General features: G+C 40.8%; 1 protein-coding gene across 3 annotated transcripts in view; it reads left to right on the top strand.

Annotated features, from left to right (window-relative positions):
- Positions 1-24,058, top strand: part of MRTFB (myocardin related transcription factor B) — a 191,957-nt gene that overhangs the window by 152,408 nt on the left and 15,491 nt on the right. For all 3 annotated transcript variants that reach the window (XM_081089067.1, XM_081089066.1, XM_081089068.1), the window contains 3 exons: positions 11,629-11,766; positions 15,301-15,548; positions 22,753-22,885. In XM_081089067.1, coding sequence (XP_080945193.1) covers positions 11,629-11,766; positions 15,301-15,548; positions 22,753-22,885 — 519 coding nt within the window. The remainder of the gene's footprint in view (positions 1-11,628; positions 11,767-15,300; positions 15,549-22,752; positions 22,886-24,058) is intronic.

Raw genomic sequence — 24,058 nt, 5'->3', positions numbered from 1 at the left:
TAATACATACACTGTTGAGCACTTATTTCATTATTTCTCTGAATAATTACCAGATATGGAAATGAACTTGAACCTTTTGTTGGGCAAAAGATATTATAATTGCTTTCCAGGAAGGTAATACAGATTTCCAGTCACTATGTGTTTACCACAGGTAGGTAATACCATTACCTTAAGTCTTGCACACTATTTGGATATTTGACTGTTTTAATTGAGTCCTTGATTTTTGTTAGATTGAATTCATTTGTTCAACAATAATTTTTTTTTAACCATCCAAAGTGAGCTTATTCAAAACTGCAACAGTAATGAGAGCATTCAATTAATAAGATATGCTTTTTGAATTTTACTTGTGCTTTACACTGTGACTAGAAGGGAAAGTAAATTGCTAACCATTCTTTTTTTTTAATATTTATTATTTTTATAAATATTTATTATTCAGATTATTACAGTTGTTCCTCTTTTTCCCCCCAATAGCTCCCCTCCACCCGGTTCCCACCCCACCCTCTGCCCTTACCCGCCCCCCCCCCAACCGTCCTCATCCATAGTTGTACAATTTTTGTCCAGTCTCTTCCCGCACCCCACACACCTCTTTCCCCCCTGAGAATAGTCAGTCCACTCCCTTTCTATGCCCCTGATTCTATTATATTCACCAGTTTATTCTGTTCATCAGATTATTTATTCACTTGATTTTTAGATTCACTTGTTGATAGATGTGTATTTGTTGTCCATAATTTGTATCTTTACTTTTTCTTCTTCTTCCTCTTCTTAAAGGATACCTTTCAGCATTTCATATAATCCTGGTTTGGTGGTGATGAACTCCTTTAGCTTTTTCTTATCTGTGAAGCTCTTTATCTGACCTTCAATTCTGAATGATAGCTTTGCTGGGTAAAGTCATCTTGGTTGTAGGTTCTTGCTATTCATCACTTTGAATATTTCTTGCCACTCCCTTCTGGCCTGCATAGTTTCTGTTGAGAAATCAACTGACAGTCGTATGGGTATTCCCTTGTAGGTAACTGCCTTTTATTCTCTTGCTACTTTTAAGATTCTCTCTTTGTCTTTTGCTCTTGGCATTTTAATTATGATGTGTCTTGGTGTGGTCCTCTTTAGATTCCTTTTGTTTGGGGTTCTCTGCACTTCCTGGACTTGTAAGTCTATTTGTTTCACCAGGTGGGGGAAGTTTTCTGTCATTATTTCTTCAAATAGGTTTTCAATATCTTGCTCTCTCTCTTCTTCTGGCACCCCTATAATTCAGATGTTGGTATGCTTGAAGCTGTCCCAGAGGCTCCTTACACTATCTTCGTATTTTTGGATTCTTTTTTCATTTTGCTTTTCCGGTTGGGTGTTTTTTGCTTCTTCGTATTTCACATCTTTGACTTGATTCTTGCGATCCTCTAGTCTGCTGTTGGAACTCTGTATAATATTCTTTATTTGAGTCAGTGTATGCTTAATTTCTAGTTGGTCCTTTTTCATAACCTCGAGGGTCTCACTAGATTTCTTGAGGGTCTCACTAAATTTATCGGTGGTTTCTAGAAAATTCTTGAAAAACCTTACAAGTGTGGTTTTGAACTCTATATGCAGTAGTTTGCTTTCCTCCATTTCTGTCATTTGTGACCTGTTTCTTTGTCTCCGCATTTTTTATGCTTCCCTGTGTTGATAGAGTGGCTTTCTGTGCTAGGTGTCCTGTAGGGCCCAGTGGCTCAGCCTCCCTTTCTGTGCTAGGTGTCCTATAGGGCCCAGTGGCTCAGCCACCACTCTTGGTGCACCCCTTTGTGGGCTTTGTGCATAGTCTTGTTGTAGTTAAGCCTTGATTGTTGTAGGTATCACTGGGAGGAATTGACCTCCAGGCCAATTGGCTATGAGAATCAGCTGTGTCTGCAGTGGGAGAACTTCTGTGCTGGAGACAACTTTATGGGGCAAGACTTGCTTCAGTGGGGCTTTAGTGCTCACTGAATCTGCCCCCTGAGTGTGTCCCTTATGGATCTGAGGAGTTGTAATCTGGTTGGTCCCATTCTGACCACTGGGTACACTGGCTCTTGGATCTCTAAGGAGGTGCTAATTTAGCCTCTGCCTGAGGCTACCCAGCAGGAGCTATGGAGAGATCTGCAGATTCCTCTTCTTTGTTTGGGGTTTGGAGTTGCCCAGATGAGGCCTAGTTGTGAAGCAGTGCAAGCTGCTGTGGGGCCTTGGGCCTTCTTTTGGAAGTTCTGGGTCTCTCTGACCCAGCTGCAGTTTGTTAGGTAATTTTCAGATTGCAAAGGGCCAGGCCTTTCATATGCAAAAGTCTCTGCACACAGCTTGGGTGGAGTGGGGTTCTCAGGGGGTCAACAGGGCGGAGCAAGCAGCTATGGCTGCTCCTCAATCCTACCCTAAGAGGACCCGTGTCTCAGTGTCCCAGTAATCGCTGCACCTCTGAGAGAAAGCCGCCCTCGAGTTCCGCCCGATGCCAGACAGTCCAGTTGCTCCCGGTATGAGTGGAAATTCTACAACTAGAAGGAAAGAGAAAAGCACACTGAGACTCAGAGGAGGTGTCGAAGTAAAGTGCAGAGGTTCGGAGGCGCATGCATGTGGAAAGGGCTGGCAACTGAGGTCATGGTAGTCTTTTTCAATTGGGAGGGAATCTCAAGCTCCCAACTGCTCTGAACTCCAGTTCCGGGTGAGTTGTAGAATTTCCACTCAGCCAGCCTTCCTGTGGTTCTGGATGATGTCTGTTTTGTCTTTTAGTTGTATTTTTGAAGTAGTTGTGCGAGGCAGCAATTTCCGGTGTTTACCTATGCCACCATCTTGGTTTCTCCTGTTCAACAATTATATATTGAGCACCTTTTATGTGTCAGATTATATTAGGAACTGAAAATCTAGTGCATGCAAAAGAATCTAAAATATTTTTTATAATTGCATTGGAAATACACATTTCTTATTTTTCAGTGGGTGTTCATGTGTCTTTTGGTTTTATAAGAACTCCTATGCTGTATATAATTTGTTGTTCTCTCCTTATGGTTGTCAATTGATGGTTATTAACACCAATTCACCCCCATTAGGAATCCCCAATTCGGTGTGTATTAAAGAAGGAAGCTTTATTCAGTGCAAAACAGCTCAACTGTGATACAGCTTGGCTGTGAAAACAGCATAACTGTAAGGCAGCCCTGAGGCCAGGCCTCTCTCTGGGTAGACAGCTCTGCTCTGGTCCTCACTGGTCTCCTCTGCGCTCTGATAAGACATCTTTGTTTTAGCTCAGCCAGGGAAATGCAGTGTTCAGTGAAAAAGGAAAGTATACTCTCAGAGCCAGAGGGTAGCTGGCTTATATGGACAGAAGTCACCACCCCTTTACCCTGATTGGTCTGTCTTCATGCAAATGAGGACTCCAAATCCTCACATTTTGATTGGTTCAAAAGGCACTGTCCTGATTGGTCAGAATAGAACCACTCTGGTTGGTCAGAGCTGCACAACTCCGATTAGGTGGAGAAAGCCTCAGTCCTATTGGTTGAAGCAGGATTCCAGGAATTCCTTTATAAGGGCTGGCTTAGATGGCAGAAACACCGTACAGGCTGGCAGGTCAGTGCAGAGGCTGGCAGTTCAGTGCAGGATTCTCTATAAAGAGCAGTTTGCATGAAGGGCCCCTGTTAAAAATGGCTGTTAGGCTTTGGGGGTTTTTTGTGTTTTTTTAAATAACTGAAGTTTTTTATTTCATGTATAAGAGATAGCATTCTGTGGTAAGGGAGATGTCTTAAGTGACCCATTCATGGAAGTTTACCTGGTCCAACTTAATGAAGTCTATATCCTTCATGTACTGAAACACTGAGGGCACATATCAAGGCCGTATTTCCAGATCAGACCATGTGGATTTGAGCAGACATGGCAAGAATGAGAATCCTGGCTGAATCTTCTCCAATGGCTCCAATAGAGTTGCTCGTTACCCATCTTGCTTTCTTTGAAGTAACAGGCAAAAGGCTAGGCTCTGGGGGGGGAGGGGGGCGGGGGGTTAAAGTCAAAATTATTGAGCTACTTAATGGGATTAGTCAAGTTCAGTAGAAAATGTCCTTGTTAAAATCTAACATCATAGAATTTTTTTAGTTGGAAAGGAATTTAACAGTTATCTGCCTTAACTCTTATACCAGGGGAGGCCTGGGTTCAGAGAAGTATGGAAGTTTGGAGATTAAAAATATTTGCATATTTTCTTACAGCATTTCTTCTCTTTCATGAATATCTGTTTGTCTTTCAGCATTATTTTCTTCCTTGTACTAATTACTATAATCTGAACTATATTAATTTCTGTTATTGTGTCTATGCCTCTAAATAAAATGTGAAAGTGTGAGCCTATGACAGTGATGGCGAACCTATGACACACGTGTCAGAGGTGACACGCAAACTCATTTTTTTGGTTGATTTTTCTTTGTTAAATGGCATTTTAATATATAAAATAAATATCAAAAATATAAGTCTTTGTTTTACTATGGTTGCAAAGATCAAAACATTTCTATATGTGACACGGCACCAGAGTTAAGTTAGGGTTTTTCAAAATGCTGACACGCCAAGCTCAAAAGGTTCGCCATCACTGGCCTGTGAGAAGAACTTTGACTCTTAGAGGACAAGAGCTGCGTGTGTGTGTGTCTGTGTCTGTCTGTCTTTAACATCTAGCATAGGCCCTGGTTCAGGAAAAGTGTTCAGTAAACATTGAACTGAACTCAACACCATGAGGCTGACTAACATCCAGCTTGCAGAAGCAGTGTTTGTGTTCTTCCTTTGAGAACAGAGCCTCTCCAGCTTGGACTCATCAAAGGTGGTGTGGGTAGCTACTGTCCAAGTTTACAGGGCAAGAGTGACTAGCCCCTCAGCTTTACTGGAACCTGGCCTGGAAGATGGATGGGTCAGGGACCAGCCCATGGTCCCAGGTCTAAGCAGGCAGCAAGGGAGAGCAAGGAAAACCAGCCCCTACTGTGTTCTCACATATTTGCTGTTCTCTGGTTTTGAGCTTTAAAAACAAGGCTAAAAAGAATGTCAAGTATGAAAGTAAATAACATTAAAACACAGTTCTACTTAGCCGTTTGGGTTCTTTTCTGCTTCTGTCTGAGTAGGTCAGGATATTAGACAGCTAATAGCATGGCCTTAGCTTTTAGTAACACAGAATTTTTAGTAACACAAAAAAATTCAGCCATCTACCTGGTAATGGCTTCACGACAGTTCACCTGTGCAGACTCATTCTCCTTTTCCCAGGATGGCTTATACTATTAGGTTTTTTACTTTGCTCCTGAAACTTGGTCTCCAGCTAAGTTTGTAAGTCAGAAACTTTAACAAGAGGTAGTCCTACCTATTGGGCTTACATTCCAGAATTCCTTGAAGGAAAAAAAGGAATAGCCATGTTTCTTAAAAAATAAGTATGCTCTATTTATTGCCTTAGATCAGTGATGGCGAACCTATGACACGTGTCAGAGGTGACACGCAAACTCATTTTTTTGGTTGATTTTTCTTTGTTAAATGGCATTTAAATATATAAAATAAATATCAAAAATATAAGTCTTTGTTTTACTATGGTTGCAAAGATCAAAACATTTCTATATGTGACACGGCACCAGAGTTAAGTTAGGGTTTTTCAAAATGCTGACACGCCGAGCTCAAAAGGTTCGCCATCACTGCCTTAGATCATTCTTGAACTTAAACAGTTTTTATAACATGCTTTAGTGTTGCTGTGACACCACTTCTGCCTGCTGTGTGCAGACCATTAACAGTCTGCTCTCTATCTGTTAACTGAGCCTGTGGGCAGATACCCACTTCTGAGTACGGTACACTCCCTACTTACACATTCAAGTAAAAGAACCCAGAATCAGAGCTGGCTCACTGCAACTTTTCTTGTTATGTAATTTCTGTACCATATGCCTCGAGGCCTTCTTAAATTTTATGAAGGCTGGTGTGTCCTTCATAAAATTCCCTTGTAGTATTTATAAGTAAGGAATCTGACAAAGATTCTTATTATTTATACTTTTATTCATGTAATTAAAGAAGTATCTCTCTGTTAACTGTGTATATTGTTTTGGCAAATTTTGAATTTTATTTTCACTGTTATCTAGTGTTGTTTATAGAACTTATCCAGGCATCTCACTTGATATATAAAAAATATATTTATCTCCCTAAATATAATTCCTTTCACATTATAGTAGTTCAAGGGGAAAGTACCTATGTGAAAACACTGCTTCTCATTAGACATGAAGTTTCCAACAGGCAGGGATGTCCCATCATTTTATCTTAGTAACTTCATACTGAACACACAGGAACCAACACAAGCAGTGCTTACTGCCTTAATAAATGAAAAATCCTAGGAGATGATCTCTGCAATATACTTTTTCCTGCTTTAAAATTACCATTGTACCTCACCCCCCCCCCCCCAAGTCAGTCTCATTACTAATATTAAAATAGTCCTTATAGGGCAAAGGTAATAAAAGAGCAACATAAATGTCTTATATTTCAGATATTCTTGAAATTCTTAGTTTTTAATGGGAACTGTGGAAGAGTTTGATGGTGACTTTAGTTGCTATAGACCAATGGTCGTTCAACTGCCTGTAGGGAAAGACTGGTGTGTGTTTGTTTTTTATATAGTTTGTAATAATTTCCAAAGCATTGTGGACTAATTTTCTTGTAAAATACAATGAAAGTAGTGGGGTGACATCAGATTTCCGTTAGTCTTCCTATCCTTGTCACAGGCAGGTAACAAAGGTCCGCAGACCATACTTGGAGTAGCACTGCATAGCATTCACTTTGCTTCTTGTTTACTTGAACCAGTGTTTTACATATGTTGCCTAATCATTTAATCCTGCACATTTAATCCTATGGCTTAAATGAATTTTTCTAGTTTTCCTGTTCATTTTTTGAAATGTATGCTGTTATTGATTTTTAGAGAGAAAGGAAAGGAGAGGGAGAGAGAGAGAGAAACATCAACATCAACGTTGATTGCCTGCTTCCTGCATATCCCCTGCTGGGGATCCAGCCTGCAATCCGGGCATGTGACCTGTGCCCAGGAAACGAACCATTGGCCTCCTCGTGCAAAGGTCAACGCTCAACCACTGAACCACACCGGCTGGGTTCCCTGTTCATTTTTTTTAAAACACTTGGCCTAATATAAAGTTCAAGGCCAGTGTAGGGAATTTCTTTTAGATTCTTTAAAAGTTTTATTACAGATAATTAGTTGAGAGAAAATTAAGCTCAAGATTTCTTAATGCTTTGCTTTATTCCAAAATGTCTTTTGACTATAGTCTCCTTCATTCTTTTCAGAACACAGATACCAGAGGATTAAGTCCTACAGCAAAGTATTCAAATAGAAGAAACATTCCCTTCCAAAAAATTTAACTCATAATATCTAAGTAAAGAACAGATTTTCCAAGCACTTCTCTTGAAACCCCAGTGCTGAAATGCTAATAACCTTGCAATGTGGACAGTATAGTACACCAACACGTTTTTCCTTTAAGATGTAGGTTTTAACAGTGAAAACAGTTATTGAATACTAGAGGCCCGATGTATGAAATTCATGCAAGGGGCTCAGCCCTCACAGCCAAGGCAGCTAGCCTCGGCCCTCACAGCCCCGGCTTTGTCCGGAAGGTTGTCCTCTGTCCGGTCTAATTAGCATATTATGCTTTTATTATAGATATGTTTCTGTGTGGTCTGTAAGAGACTAAAACTGCTTTTCCTTGGACTTTTCTCTTGTCTTTTCAATTCTGATTAAAGTACAGCTGGAAAGGAATTTACCAAAACATAAAGGGAACACACATCAGGTATTGGAGCTCAGTTTCTTTTATGTTTGAGCAACTCTTGAACAATGGAAAGCTGTAGGAAATTAAGGACAGCTAGCCACATGTAGGTACTGGGAGCTCTTACACTGGTTCTTTTCATCTGAAGACTTTTCTCTCCACAATTTCTGAAGCCATTTAATTCATTATTATAAACACAGATGTTTAACTGTGTGTTCTGACAAGCCTGTGCTGAATTCAAAGTAGTGCTTCAAGGAACCTTGTTGGTCAGTTACTCTGTGCATTTTCAAGAAGACAAGCTTGGGAAAATTTGGTAAACTATCTACTATTTTTCCCCAGTGTATCAGTAACTTTCAGGTAGATGACCTTTTGCCAAATAATATAGAAACCTTATATTTAAGCTAACAGAGAGAATATGCAAGGTCTAATAGGTAAGCCATGCATATATTCATTAAATAATCGGCGTTATACTAACTTTTATTACAAACTAGAGGCCCAGTGCATGAAAATTTCTGCACTGGAGGGGGGCTCCCTCAGCCCAGCCTGCCCCCTCTCACAGTCTGGGAGCCCTCAGGGGTTGTCCTACTGATGGCTTAGGCCCACTTTGGCAGCAGCAGTGGGGTGATGGGGGCAGTGCCTTCCCCTGATCCTCCAGTTGCCTCCACTTTAAATGGTTTAAATGGAAAATTTTATGTTATGTATATTACCACAATTTATTTTAAAAATAGATTTTTAAATGAGAGGGATACATGCAAAACCTCACTGCTAATTAGGCAATCAAGTAACAACTAACTGTTCAGGTGATGTTGTGCTAATGGGTTAATTCACTTTAATGTTCAACTACTTGCTCTAAAAATGAAATGTTTAAATACAAACATAAAATATCCATCTACCTATTAAATTTTCAAAACACATGTTTTTATTTATAATCAACTTATTCACTGACTAGTGTTCATTTTATTTGTCTGGGGATTGGAATATGGAAAAAATATTTTTTAAATAGTTTCATTTTGAATCTATTTGCATATTACAATCATAATTAAGATCTCTGCTGCATTCTTAAATAAAAGCACATTAATTATAGATTTTAAATCAACAGTACAAAAAAAAACACCTTTGTCTTTAATTACCTAGTTTTTGTCCCCTTAAATTGTGTAAAGAAATTGTAATGAAAAAGGAATTTACCAGAGAACAGTGATTGGTACTTGGAAGTATATCATCTTTTCAGAAGGAACCAGTGTTAGACCCTGAAATGTTATGAAACTTTAGTCAGTTTAAACATTTGCTCTGACTTGTTTTTTTCTTTTGAATCAGTACTTTCCCATAGCAATTTCTAGTAAGAGAAAGGTCAGTCTTTAAAACTGGAAGTGCTTTCCTTTGAGTTTTATTTAACACGTAAATATCCACTCTTAGGCAACAGTGTTTCCTGACATTTCCTTTCATGACGTTATGACAGTTACAGAACTAGTAGTCATGAGACCTATTACTATGATGAGAACAGTGATCAGATCCAGTAAAACAAAGCAAACTGCAGCTTTTTTGTTTCCTTAGAGAAAAGGTTCTGAATCATTTTGAGACTGAGTTTTGATAACACACAAGGTGAACTGAGGTCTCAGTGGCAGTGTAAGCACCTCTAAAGCGTTCCCTTAGGATTTTAACATATTGCTCAACCTATTGTGAAATAAAATACGTGTATTTTTTATTGCTTGGATATTCTCTCTTAATCGTGTTTTTCATACTGTCATTAAAGAAGCATTAATATCTACATTTTTATTTTTATTTTTGTAACTCTAGCCACTAGGATTCTAACATCTAGATATGACCCAAGGTTTTTTGGAGGGTTTTTGCTAAGGCACATGAAACAGACTGGCAAAATGTAAAGCAGAGTTTAGCTATTTCTTCCTTTTTAACTGAATTTATTTTCAGATTAGGTGATCACTGGTATCTCAGTTGAACTATTCTTGTATTATGCTGGAATCTGTGGTTTTCCGAAAGCAAAGTCACACTGAAATACCAAAAGAGCTATGAAGATGGGAGTACCAGTCAGTAATCAGGGCTGAAGTCAGTTAGGCAGGGTTTAGAAATACATATAGGCAAAACGTTTCCATAAATGTTACAGTTAACACCACATTCATGCTCCGGGGTTATTTTTCAGATTATTAACACTGACTGCTCTCAAATGCATCATTACTATCAAAACAGCCAGTGGGGGCTGGACTGGTAAAATAGCTGTCAGGTTAGTAGAATTTATCTGCAAGGAAATATATATTTTAAAATTCAATATCTGATTCTACTTCATATGCCAATTATTTAATAGCCAAGGAATGTTTTTCCCCTGTGTGAAAATTGACCCAGAGATAAGTATCATTTCCCAAAAATGTACAAAGTGAAAGGAAAGCAAATAACTTAGAGCCCTAGCCCTTAGAGCAGTGGTCAGCTGGCTGGCATCTTTCCCTGCATGCCAGAGGCCCATCGAGGAGCTGGCGTCGCAGGGCCATTGGGGGCGGAAGTCAGCCTGGAGCATAGGTGTCAACACTTTGGATAAGTTCTTCCTTTCGTTTCTGTTTGAAAATGAAACTGAGTGTAGCCATTTTTTAAAAAGCAAGTCTTTTCTATTGTCAACACTTACGGTTACTGATAATTACTTAACAGCTGAAATCAATGGCAAAATAAAAAATGTCAGAGAGTTGACATGGGCAGCACAATTAATTGCACACTCACACACATACACGCCCAGCAGGCTTGAGAGTGTGGCCTAGCATGAGTAAAGCCACAAGGAATTTCCATTCACCCATTAAACAAATATTTATTGAGTATCTAGTATGTGCCAAGCTTCATATTTCTTGTAGCTAATAGCACTCTGACTTTTCAGGTCATTTATTTTAAGGAGGGAAAATACAATTTGCTATTTTTAAACCCAAATACTTCAACAAGAGAACTGACTTTGATTGTTGTAATGAATTTGAGAGTTGTTTGGGAACGTTGTGATAAAGAAAGACATTTTTCCTTAAGATAAGGCTAGTAATAGTAAACCAAGGTAGTAATCAATAGGCAAGATTTGACTGATTCATTGTAATAGTAATATCTCTTTCCAGTAAATGAATACTTAAAGTAGAGTGCTAGCTGGAATAGGCTGTTAGGTGGTTGATAAAAACCTAGCCAAGCCTTCTGTGGTTTCCTTTGTTAATATATGATCCCAAATTGAAATTGAATAATTGCCCAGGTAACAAATTAACTTCTTGCTTTCAGTGTGAGGGTTCTGCCCATGAAACAGGTCAATCTTACCAAAAATAGTCACCATATTTTCTTTGCAAGAGATGGGGGGAGAGGGTGATGAATACCTAGTTGGGTTTGGAGGTAGGAGCATGAGCTGTGAGCCACACTTAAGGACACGTGCAGGAGTGGGCCTGCAGGAGTGAAGCTTTCTCCCAGATGCTGCCTGATGGTGGATCTGGGTGTGGTGGAGGGCTCATCAGGCCCTGAAACAAAGACTAAAGATGACATTTGAATTAGCCCGGATTAGCGTGACCTGTATGGCAAGCAAACCTTACGAATACCATGTATTGTTTTGACCATTTTTACAAGAGTCTTGTACTTTTTTTTCTGCCAAAAAAGGGCGGTTCTGACCATGTTCCTGAGAAAACACTATAGTTTAATCAATCTAACCCTATTTAGAGTTAGCTTTTTTATACTATTGGGGCAAAGACTAAATAATTGGTTTTACGGAGGTAAGACATGTTATTCCTCCATCTGGGTCTCCAACATAATAGTATGCTTTCCTTTTGTTTCTTTTGTAGTAGGATGTTTTTTTTAAATGAGGTCATTCCCTTATAATTCTGGTTTTTCTATTTTTACTGTCATTGATTTCACAGACTTGTTCCCTTTCTGCCTTTTCCACCAGTTTACTACAGTGTCCCCAGCAGTTCCTGAATTCTTGAAAACGCCTGCTACTACAGATCAGCCCCCCACAAGGGCCACAGCTCCTGTGCTCCCCTCAAACACTGTGTCCTCAGCAAAGCCTGGGCCAACACTGGTAAAGGTGGGTACCCCACATACAAACTGGTTTGAGTATCTTGTGACTCTTGTCTGTGGCCCCACACATGTAAGACAAAGGCTTGTGTCCACATCACCCAGCCTGCCTGTTCGCCTGAAGCCTTGAAAACAAAAGCATGGGAGGACTTGCTAGACCGGGCCTTAATATTTGAAACTACCACCTTCAATACACGACCTGTTATTCTGCAGTCACAGAACAGCACAAACTATGGTGTGTATAAACTACTGGAGCCACAAGGAAGGGTGTAGGGGTCATTCTATCGGCAGTGCCCAGTCCTGCCCCCACCTGGGCCATCAAGACGGAACAAGGGACACAGGGTAGATGGAGGTGCTTTCACGCGAGTCCCAAATCTCACAAACAGATCTTTAATGGTAGCATGATTCTGGACTTTCTACACAAGGTTAAACTCAGTGGTATTCCAGATATATTACATGACAGGTTAAAGGTTTAAAGAAGTAAGCACGGTTTTTTGATTTAGCAGATTTGGCCAAATGAAGCTTGGTTTGTGCTCCAGATAAGCTGCAGAGTTGTGGCACTGTTCCCTAGTGTTTTACGTGGTCAAAATAACTCAGAATAAGTCCCAAAGAATATTAAAATGTGTACTCTATAGTACATTTTTCAAGATTTTTGAAGTGTACTTAGAACTGCTAAATAAAGTGGGGGTAGCGGATAACCTGCGGAAGAGTTTAATCATTTCAATGTGCTTTTTGCCAAAACTAGCAGAACACAGATCTCAAACTAAAAAAGGACATTAGGGAGCCAGCTAACCCTCTTACCACCTTTCAGATGAGGAGACTGAGGCCCAAAGAAGTGAGGTGACCAGGCCAGGAAGGACTCAGTCTCCCAAGTTCCAGGCCAGCCCTCTTTCTGCCTTCTCAGTTAACCCATTGCAAGATTCTTCAGAGGCACAGTCCTCATCGCCATCTGCCCCTGAGCCTGTCCTTGTCCTTGACAGGAGGTTCTCTTTCTACTCCTGGCTCTCTTTGTCAGTGTGGCTGAGTCTATGTGGCTTCAAGGGTATATAGCAATACAGTTCACCATCTACCATCGCTAAGTATTGGAGCCAGAAATTCCAGAGGGTGCCAAGTGGCAACTGCTTCAATAAAATCAGCTCTTACCTCCTCCCACATCCCGAAGCATGTACCACAATGGCACAAAGAGCATTTGAATGCCAACCCATCTTTCCCTGTAGAGACTGAGAATTTGTTCTCTGCCTCTCCTACTCTTCAAAGTTCTGCTCTTCACTATGTCTGTCTTTAAGGAGGGCCTTGGTTCAGCGGCAGCAGGCATTGTGTAAGAATGTGAGGTGCAGGGGCTGGGAAGGTAACCCTAGGACTCTGCCAGTGGAGGAAAGGACGGTACATATTAGGAAACAGACCACAATTGTTCGGCTTTTTCTATGAGGAAAGCTGTTTCCCATCCTCGCTTCCTGAGAGAATAGACATGTCCCAGCTAATAGGTAAGAGCAGATTTGGTCTGCGGAACACTGATTCTCGTGTTTGTGTCCCCTCCCTTGTCAACAGGTGGCTTCCTGGTCGCAGTCGCGTCAGTGTTTACCATTACCTAACAGTTATAGTCACAACTCCAAAACCCAGACCCCATTCATTGTTATGCTCAGTTTGAAAAGACTGGAAATAAAATGTATTATTGGTAAAAACATAAGCACATGACAATGAACTGATTAAAATTGTGAGATTACAGGAGGATTTTTAGTGGGCAAGGATATTTTCTGACATTGTGATGTGTAGTAAGTGATAATTCAAGTGATTTCTAATTGCATACACATTCATCATTAACTTACTCAGCAAATACTTATCTAGCACTTGTTATGTGCCAGGCACTGTTCTGGGTATGAGAGTCAGTGAAGCAGTGAAGGAAACATGACAAAGCACCTCACCTTGATTAGGACTGAGAGGTACACAGCAAAACAAGAGAGGGCTCGCGGTGAAGATAAAGTGAGGACTGGGGCTGCGAGCAGACAAGGAGAGACGTTTATATTCCTAGTAGCATGCTTGGGCGAGATCTAAAAGAAGGGAGGGAGTTGCCATGAGGATATCTGTGGGCAAAAAGTAAATATTAATAGCGATGGTTTCTGGTCTTTTTTTCTTTGTTGTTTTTTTTTTTTTATTTCCTAACTCAAATAAGAACACATATAAAATGATCACACCAATAGCCATATTTAATGTAGTACTTCTCAAAAGTCTTACTGAGTATTTTACCTAAGGAAGCTTAGGAATAATTATACCTTATTGTTTTGTTGGTGGACTTTTTTTTCCCAAACAAAGTTATAATATGAATACTAAAAAGTAGAAAGTGATCTGGCAACTTATAAATGGAGGAGAACGAAAACTCAGGAGTCATCAGAATCTTAATCATAAAATGGGGTCTCACACACCATTTTCAAAATAAAAATATATTTTTGAAAAAAATTTTAAACACATATTTACATTGCTCAGTATTTTTGTGTGTGTGTGTGTGTACTTTCCATAGAAATGCATAGCCTTTATTCCGCTTGATTCTCATTACAAGCATTTTTCTGTTTTTGCATATTCTCCATTGATTTTTTTAAAATACAATAGGCCCTCAGGTTACGTCAGAGATCCGTTCCTACGGCTTGACGTTAATGCGATTTTCGCCGTAAGTCGGGACCCACCTACATAAGCACCTACAGCGCTCACATGGAGCACAGACACAGCAGTAATGAAGTGAAACAGCAAAAAAAATTTTAAAGAAAGATGACAATTCCTGACCTTTACTTAAGGTAAATAAATAATAAAAAAACATAAAGCACATATGTACATACGTCGAAATGACGGAACTTTTTTTTTTTTAATAAATGGGAGATGGCGACATAACAATGTATGTCGAGTCCAACGTAACCTGAGGACTGTCTGTATATTTTTATTGATTTCAGAAAGGAAGAGAGAGAGAGAGAAACTTCAGTGGTGAGAGAGAATCATTGATTGGCTGCCTCCTGTTGACCCCCACTGGGGATGGAGCCCACAACCCAAGCATGTGCCCTGACTGGGAATCAAACCGTGACCTCCTGGTTCAATCACTGAGCCACGCTGGGCAGGCTCCATTGTTTTTTAATGATTATAAAATATTACATAGTTATAGTGAAATATACCTAATCTTTTTTCTGTTGTATACTTAATGTACAATGTGTTTTTCACTGGGAGGTAATATATGGAAGCACTTGGCAATGTGTCTGCACAGAAGACTGAGAGTGACTGTTGTTGAATGTGAATGGATGATGCTAAGCCGAGCATCTTGCCCGTACTCTGAGGGAACAAGATAGCAGGAGAAAGGAGTTCTTAGGAGCAACATTTCTTGGTCAAGGGAATATGTGAATGTTTTCCTGGCTCTCTAAGTGTATCTGGTATGTTGCTTTCCACGGTGGCTCTACCAGTTCCCAAGCTGTGTTGCTTTTTCATTCCAAATCCGGAGGCACTGTGAAGTAGATTGCATGTGGTGGCATCTCTTAAAATGTTCTTATTCCCTTTTTCTCACAAACAGCAAAGCCACCCCAAGAATCCAAATGACAAGCACCGTAGCAAAAAATGCAAAGACCCCAAACCACGGGTAAAGAAGTTGAAGTACCACCAGTACATTCCACCAGACCAGAAAGGTGAGAAGAACGAGCCGCAGCTGGATTCCAACTACGCCCGCCTGCTCCAGCAGCAGCAGCTGTTCCTGCAGCTACAGATCCTGAGCCAACAGCAGCAGCACTACAACTACCAGACCATCCTGCCTGCGCCGCTCAAGTATGGGGCTGGGGCGGGGCTGGCTCCTAAAGTGGATTTTACTGTGGTTTTTATGAGGATCCATTAGTTACTGAAGGTTGGGTGTTGTGATTTATTTGTGCTTAATGACCGTTTTCATTTTATTGCCATCAAGCTTCTCATGCAGTGTCTGAAGTCAGCACAGTGAGAATAGCCTGCATGCCACTCGGTTTTGTCCTCCAAAGTCAGTTCTGAATTTTTAAGTTAGAAGTGACTTTTCACAATTACGCATCCAAGAAAGATTTGCCTAATGGTAAATGCTATGAGAAAAGCTTAAGAGCTGGTAAAACAGTTTTTTTAAAAAAAAAAGCAGAACCATAAAACCTGGAGTGGTCAAAGAAAGTTTTATGAAAAAGGCAGGATGTGTATGTGGGGAAGGGCCTGAAACTGGGAAGGGCCCTCTAAGCAAAGGGGAACAATGTGAGGGGAGGTACAGAGGGCAGGGCCTGTTTATGGGATGGTGAGAACAATGGCCTGTTAAATAATATGATTTGTTTTTAAAGAAAGTGGAGGACAGAATTGAGTAGGGCCGATGTCTGCAGGAACCTGAAATCGGGCCGACTCTAGGTTTGATGTGGTAGCTGTTTCAGAGGCTGCACTGACGTGGTAAAATCAACATGCAGGAAAGAATCATTTGACGCCAGTACTGAAGGGGAGTCTGGAAATAGGAAAACCAGTTGGAAATTTTGCAGTAAAGTAGATCCCAGAAGATGAAAGGGCAGTGACAATGGAAAAGAAGGAACAGGATAGATGTCCCAAAAGACAGTGAATGAAGTCTTTGTGACCAACAACCATGGAGAAGAAACATGTTTTCACAGTTTGAGCCCAATTGCGAGGGATAGAGGGAGTGAGTTCTGGCAGTTTCTGCAATTGAATCCATAGCAAGACATCCATGGCTTATTTTAATTATGTAATAAAAGAAACTTCCAGGTATGCATCCTCAAATGCTTTTTCTGGGAAACAGGTAAAAATGCAAAGCCCCCATCCTTCACTTTGTTCACTTTTTAGGAGGAAGGGATATTTAGATTCAACTTGGAAAAGAAACTCTAGAAAAAGATCAAATCTCATACAAGGAAAAATTATTCTCTGGGTCAAGCCCCTCGACTTGTAATCACATGATCTGAGACACTGGACTTGTGTTCTACAGGAGGCTAAGCATTCCTCCCCGGGGAGTGGAAAACAGACCCACTAAGCGGCTTCTCTGTAAGAAAGACTTCCGCATATGCTAATGGTTATCACTTCACTGTTTTCTTTCAAGAACCAAATAAGTCAAGGAAGGTTAGACTAGTCATTTGGACTTTACTGTGAAGCACTTAAATCTACAACATCAGGGCACGGAGACGAAGGAGGGAAGAACCTTGTAGCGTGTTATTATTTTAAGAGCAAGCAGGCCTGGGACAGCTGTTGACATTGGCAGGGGACCAGGAAGGCCAAGAGCTGAAAGAGCATCAGAAACGAACGACGCCACTTGGCAGATCTGTCCACGTCGGAGGTATCCCCACTGCCTCCACCCTCCTTGGGCTCCATGATAGTAACAGCAACGATGGCACACGTGTGTGTGTGCTCCTGACGATGCCCCAGGCAGTGTGCTCAGCCCTTCACATCATCATCATCCACATGGTTACTTTATGAGGACTGATATTGTTGGTTCCATTCCCAGACGAGGAAACTGGTCAACTGAAACCCCATGAAAGGATTTTTTGTGCTGTCTATGAAATAGTCTTTACTGTAATGAAAGATATTGGCAGCATGGGACTGGCTTTGTAGATGGGAAGAATACATCTGAGGAGTGAGCTTCTGAACTCTTCAGTTCTTTGTCTTCCCAAGGCTTCCAGTCCCCCCTCTTCCGCCAACATTCCCACCACTGAAGTGACCAAGCCAAGCCGTCCAAGGAAAACTTCACACAGGAAGATCCGGGGACCAGGAGGAGGCAAGACCGTGGTTCTTCAGTACGATTTCCTCACACAAAGACTGAGCATCAGTTCTGTTTAGCTTCCAGGTCCTAGAAATGGAGATGGTTTTAACACATTTTTTACCAAAACTCCATTACGAGAAACTAAATGTGGAGGTCCTGCAGTGCCTGCATTTCTTGATAATGCAGCCTTTGGTACCATGGAAGGAGCAAGAGCCTGAATTCACAGGGCTATAATCCCACACACTGGCTAAAGGTTCCTGGAAGGTCATGCCATCTCTCTCAGCTTCAGGTTTCTCATCCACACAGTGATCACATTAGTCTCCTCCCAACCCCCACTTTTTCCCTCTTGATTTGGGGAAAAACAATGTCAATTTATTTCCATTACTTTAAAGGTTGAATTAAATACTGAATTGTTCATCATAGTAACCAGGAGTATTGTAGAATCTCAACCAAAAAGAGCATGAATAGAATAATTCACTGAAATAATGTATTCTCAAGGAGATAATTTCATTCACAAGGGACCAAAAGTTGGTTGAAGAGAATCTTACATTTTTAATTTAATAAAGACCATACATAGATACAATACATAGACAAGCATGGATCATATCCATGGTATTAAAATTTCATAGGGAGAGCAATAAGGAAGAACTGTCTAAAAAGGCTCCTTACAAGGACAATATTGAATACTAGAGGTCCGGTGCACGAAATTCATGCATGGGTGTGGTCCATAGGCTTGGGTGGCAATCAAGTGTGAGCATCTGGCGTGGAAGGGCAGGTCCCAGCTGACCTCTGGACCCGGGGCAGCACCTGGGCACCCGCACACCCCCCTCCTCCTGAGTCATGGTGCCCTAGTCTCCACGCGGTGATGTGGTGAGTGTGGCTGGACGCCGCAGGCTGTGGCACAGCATAGGCCTCTGGGCCACACAGCATCACCACACGGAAGCCGGGTGGGCAGCGCACTCTCTCCTGACCAGCCTCACAGACCGGCTCCTGTGCGAACCCATGGGGAGCCTGACCGGCCCCTGTGGTCCTGGCGGCTGCAGCCTAGCTTACCCAGAAGATGCCGCACAGGGGCGGGCTCCTCGCAGGCGCCCAGCACCTGAGTGCAGGGGCTTCCCCAGTGCACAAGCGCTGGCGCCCCGGAGGAGGGTAGCAGGGGGAGTGAGAGCGAGCTCGGTGGACACCTCACATTCTCACCTCACCTCCATCCCCGTCACCCCTGCCCCCAGATAGCCGGTGAGAGGTCGCAGCGCGTTGCCGATGCCCACAGTGTTCCACACCAACCCCTGGTGGTCAGCACACGTCATAGTGAGTGGTCAAACTCCCAGTTGAGGGGACAATTTGCATATTAGGCTTTTATTATATAGGATAAGGTTGAGAAACTCTGATTTAAATAAAATGTTTTCATAATTCAAAAATAAGATTTAAAATAATTGTCATTTCATCCAAACTTCAAGAAACTTAATTTCAAATACTTCAAATATTTAACAAAACATAAAGCAGGTTAAAAAGACTCAAATGAATGTAAAGAGTTAGTTAGCTGCTGACAAGGCCAGACCTGGCTTCAGACACAGGCTTCCTAAATCTCAGTTGAGAAAGGTCATCCAGCTGCGGACCCCACCCCATTCCCGCCATCACCGCAGAGCCCACTTTCAGAATGTGGGATTCAGAGTCTCACTGGTGTCAGTACCAGTTTATATGATGGTAAAGCCTTGGCCTCAATGAAGCTGACTGCACCATGTCAGCCACCCTGTCCCCTCTTCTTTAATAGGTGTCAGCCACCAGAGAAGAAAATGCCATTGTTTGCATTTCAATGCCAGGAGTAGCACAGTAAAAAGAAGTCATTGGGGGGCCTCAGTTTGGTGCTTTTAGGGAAATTGGTACAAAGCACCTAACTTTGGAACTTGACAACTGCTTAACCAGCATTTTTGAATAAACTTTTTTAAATGAAGTATATCTTACATAAAGAAAAGTTCATAAGTCATAAGTGAAAATTGATGCCAAAGTAAGCATGCCCATATTACCACCTGCATCAAGAAATGGAACATGCCCTAGCCAGTTTGGCTCAGTGGATGGAGCGTTGACCTGTGGACTGAAGGGTCCTGGGTTCGATTCCAGTCAAGGGCACATGCCTGGGCTGTGGGCTCGATCCCCACTGATTCTCTCTCATCATTGATGTTTCTCTCTCCCTCCCTCTCCCTTCCTCTCTGAAATCAATAAAAAAATATTTTTAAAAAATGACATTGTACAAATTATTTAATTTAAAAAAATAAGTGGAACATTATCATTAGCCCTGGCCAAGTGGCTTGGTTGGTTAGAGCATTGTCCCGATATGCCAAGGTTGTGGGTTCGATCCTCAGTCCAGGCACATACAATAATCAACAGATAAATGCATAAGATAGGTAGAACAGCAGATCAGTGTTTCTCCTTTTCCCTCTCTCTCTAAAATAAAAATTTTTTTGAAAAGAAAGACATGCGACATTATCAGTCCTCTCTTGGTGACTATCCTGACTTCTATCCTGTAGATTAGTTTTGCCTGCTTTTGAACATTATATAAATGCAAACCTATAGTACACGTGTGTCTGGCTCCTTTTGCTCAACATGTTTGTGAGACGCATCTTCACTGGTGCAAATAGCAGTTCATTTTTGCTGAATAGTACACTGTAATTTGTCTACCCATCACACTCTTGATGGACAGTTGGGTTGCTTCCCATTGGGGCTGATACGAAAAATGACATAATAAATATCCTCGCCTGCATCTTATGGCTGACAAATGTATGTCTTTGTCAGGTGTCTGTCAGGAATGGAATTGGTGGGTCAGAGGATAGGCATGGGTTTTTTTAAGTAGATACTGTGAAATAGTTCTCCAGAGTGGTTATCCCAGTGCACAGTTCTGGCAGTTGTGTATGGGACAGTCCTGACTGTAGTTGGTGTTGGCAGTGTTGGTCTAGCAGCAGTCCTTCTGGATGTGTGGTGGTGTTCTGTTGTGCATTTCATTTGCATTTTCCTCCTACCTGTTGAGGTTAAGGTCTTGTTCACATATTTATTGATCATTAGGATAGATATCCTTTCTTGTGATATGCTTACCCAAGATTTTCCCATTGGGTTTTCTGTCTTTTTCTTACTGATTTGCAAGACTCTTAATATATGGTAGATATGAGGCCTTTGTCAGAAAAAAAAAAAACGTATTACAAATATTTCTTCAGTGGCTTTGACTTGTCTTTTCACCCTCTTAAAGGTATCCCTTGTATTTAGTGCTTTTTGTGTCCTGTTTAAGAAATATTTTCTATCCAGAGGCCACGAAGATATTATCCTAGTTTTCTTCTAAAAGCTTTATTGTTTTCAAAATTCACATTTAGGAATTTTGTTTGTTTTTATTAATCCTTGCCTAAGGATATTTTTCCATTGATTTTTTTTAGAGAGAGTGGAAGGGGGAGAGAGATAGAAACATTAATATGAAAGAGACACATTGATTGGTTGCCTTCACACTCCCCAGACCAGGCCGGGGATCGAGCCTGCAATCAAGGTACATGCCCTTGACCAGAATCAAACCCAGAGCCCTTCAGTCCGCAGGCCGGCGCTCTTCCCACTGAGCCAAACTGGCTAGGGCCACATTTAGGTTTTTGAAGATGATATGAGGTAGGGGTCCATCAGAAGCAGCAGTTTTTCCTGTATGAATATCCAGTGTGGCCAGTACCATTTAATGGAACTGCAGTGGGTGTCACCTTTGTGATAACTCCAAGGCTGATGTATGTGGGAGTCTGTTCCTGCATTTTCTGATCTCGATGTGTCTGTGGTTCTGTCCTTGCACCAGCACCACACCATGTGAGTAAACTGGCTTTGTAATAATTGTCAGTATCTGGTGGTATGGCTCTCCCAGCTCTGCTCTTCTTTAGAGCTGCCATGGCCATTCTTTGTGCTTTGCATTTCCATATAAAGGTTAGAATCACTTTCTGAATCTCTGCAAAGCAAGCACAACCTGCAGGGATTTTTATTGGGACCTGATTTGATCAACATCTTTACTATATTGAGTTACATGACCATGGTATTTTTCTCCTCCTAACCTAATAGTCAAATTTTTAGCAGAAGCAATGTCAAATCCAGACATTATCTATATATATAAAAGGCTAAGTGACTGACCATACAACCGACCAACCGGCTGGTACATATGACACGCACTGGCAATTTAAAAATAAACGTTGACTCGCGCATGCACGATACATACAAAGCTCTCACTGGCACCAATCACATGCATGTGTTTCGATCTGTCATTGTCAATCGTGAATTTGGTTGTTTTTGTCGACATTCTGAAGCTGAAAGAAAGCAGTGTCGACAGAGTATGTCTGAAGACCAACTATTGGCACAACGTACCTCTGAAGCCTAAAGAAGCCAGTGTCATCGACAAAATGTGTATGAAGACCAACTGTTGGTATAACGTACCTCTGAAGCTGAAAGAAAGTGATTCCATCAATTCAATGGATGATGCCAAAAAGGAGAATTTTTCCATTGAATTTCTTAATAATATTACTCCTTTGGGAATGCCGTGTCATAAATTAAAATTGAAAGTAGGTGTAATCATCATGCTACTGAGAAATATTAGTAGTAAATGAGGTCTTTGTAATGGTACTAGATTTATTATCACAAGATTGCGACCTAACATAATCGAAGCTGAAGTATTAATAGGATCTGCAGAAGGAGAGGTTGTCCTGATTCCAAGAATTGATTTGTCCCCATCTGACACTGGCCTCCCATTTAAATTAATTTGAAGACAGTTTCCTGTGATGCCAGCATTTACAATGACTATTAATAAATCACAAGGACAAACTCTACACAGGGTAGGAATATTCCTACCTGAACCCATTTCCAGACATGGTCAGTTATATGTTGCTTTCTCTCGAGTTCGAAGAGCACCTGACGTTAAAGTTGTAAATACTTCATCACAAGGGAAATTAGTCAAGCACTCTGAAAGTGTTTTTACTCTTAATGTGGTATACAGGGAGATATTAGAATAAGTTTAATCAATTCATCATTGTTTTTATCAATGTTTTTATATCATGTTTTTGTTTTTATATGTTTTTGTTATTTATTAATTTATATATTATTTTCATATACATTTTACTAATTTTCTTTCATCTCTGACACTTCTATTATAGAGAAAGGGCGAATAATGCTTTCTTCTAATTAATTTCCTCATTTCCTTTCAATGTGCACAAATCTGTGCACCAGACCACTAGTTTTATTATAGACTCTAAATTTCCTTTTCTTTTGAAGGCCTCTCAACGACAAAAATAACAACAGTGGCAATTCAGCTTTGAATAATACCACACCTAACACACCAAGACAGAATGCATCTGCTCCTGTGAGGAAGCCAGGACCTCTGCCTCCCAGCTTGGATGACTTAAAGGTGATAATTCCAAGTAGAGTCTATTCATCCTTTGTACCATAGAAGTGTAAATGATTTGCCAGATTTGTCTAGCAGGTAGTTTTCAGTATACATTCAACTTTACCAACAATATGATAACCCTTATAGCGGTACTTTCCTTTTGCGTCCATTAAGTTTATTTTACAATGTTATTACAATGACCAGTAATAACTCTCATTTATTGACCATATGCTATGTGTCAACACCATACCTGTTCTGACTCCAGAGGCAGATTTTTTCCTTTCCTGCTCATTGCCAAGTTTGGGAGAAGCAGGGAAACGTAACAGTTAACACATTGTATGCGGGAAACGAATTTATACGTTTTACACTGACTGGTAGTAGAGCGTGGGACACGTATTAATACATTTTTTTATAGACTACCCGTAGAATGCGGGTAACGTATAAATACGTTTATTTTTATACTTTTTTATTGCTCTAAAGGGATGCTAACATGCAGATATACGAATGCCAAAGGACAAAATTTGGGTCTCTAACACATACAATGGTGAATTATGTATGTACTTCCAGGTATAACGGTAATCTATTCAACTGCGTAGAGTCATCCCTTCACACAATTCTCTGCCTCGCCACGCATTCAGTGCGATTCTAAGAAAAATAATTCAGTATACATTTTATAGTAAATCACAAAAAGTTTCATTGAAAAAAATATGTAAAACTAAAGTTATCGTAATTTTACTGAACATTGCCATTTGCGCAAAAAATTAGCAAAAATGGCCCGCGCCACCTGTTAGCGTGCGATAAAAACTACCCGCAAACAATGTGTTAAGAACATGATCTCCAGGGCAGCCTTTCTGGGTTTCTGCTCCAGCTCAGCCGTCTGTTATCTGTGGTAGCTTGGACTAGTGATTCAGCCTCTCTTTCCTTGATCTTCTTCTATTCTTTAAAATGGAAACAATAATACCAACACCGCATGTGAAGATCACTTGAAAGAATAAATCACTTCCAACAGTGTCTGGCACATAGTAATTACTCATTTCTGGTAGTAAATCATTTCTTTGACATAACAGAGGAATCGCCCTCTAAAAACCCTTGTTTATTATCACTGGCCTTCTGAATTGCTCAGGTCTGTAATGTGAAATGGCCCCACTTTCAGCTGTGCAATAATATGGAGTTGTCCTGGCCACAAAAGTGTCC

The sequence above is a fragment of the Myotis nattereri genome (genome assembly GCF_964212035.1).
Source record: "Myotis nattereri genome assembly, chromosome: 4".
In the NCBI taxonomy this organism is placed as follows: domain Eukaryota; kingdom Metazoa; phylum Chordata; class Mammalia; order Chiroptera; family Vespertilionidae; genus Myotis; species Myotis nattereri.
The sequence above is the reverse complement of the archived record's forward strand: the minus strand, read 5'-3'. Positions and strand labels throughout refer to the sequence as shown.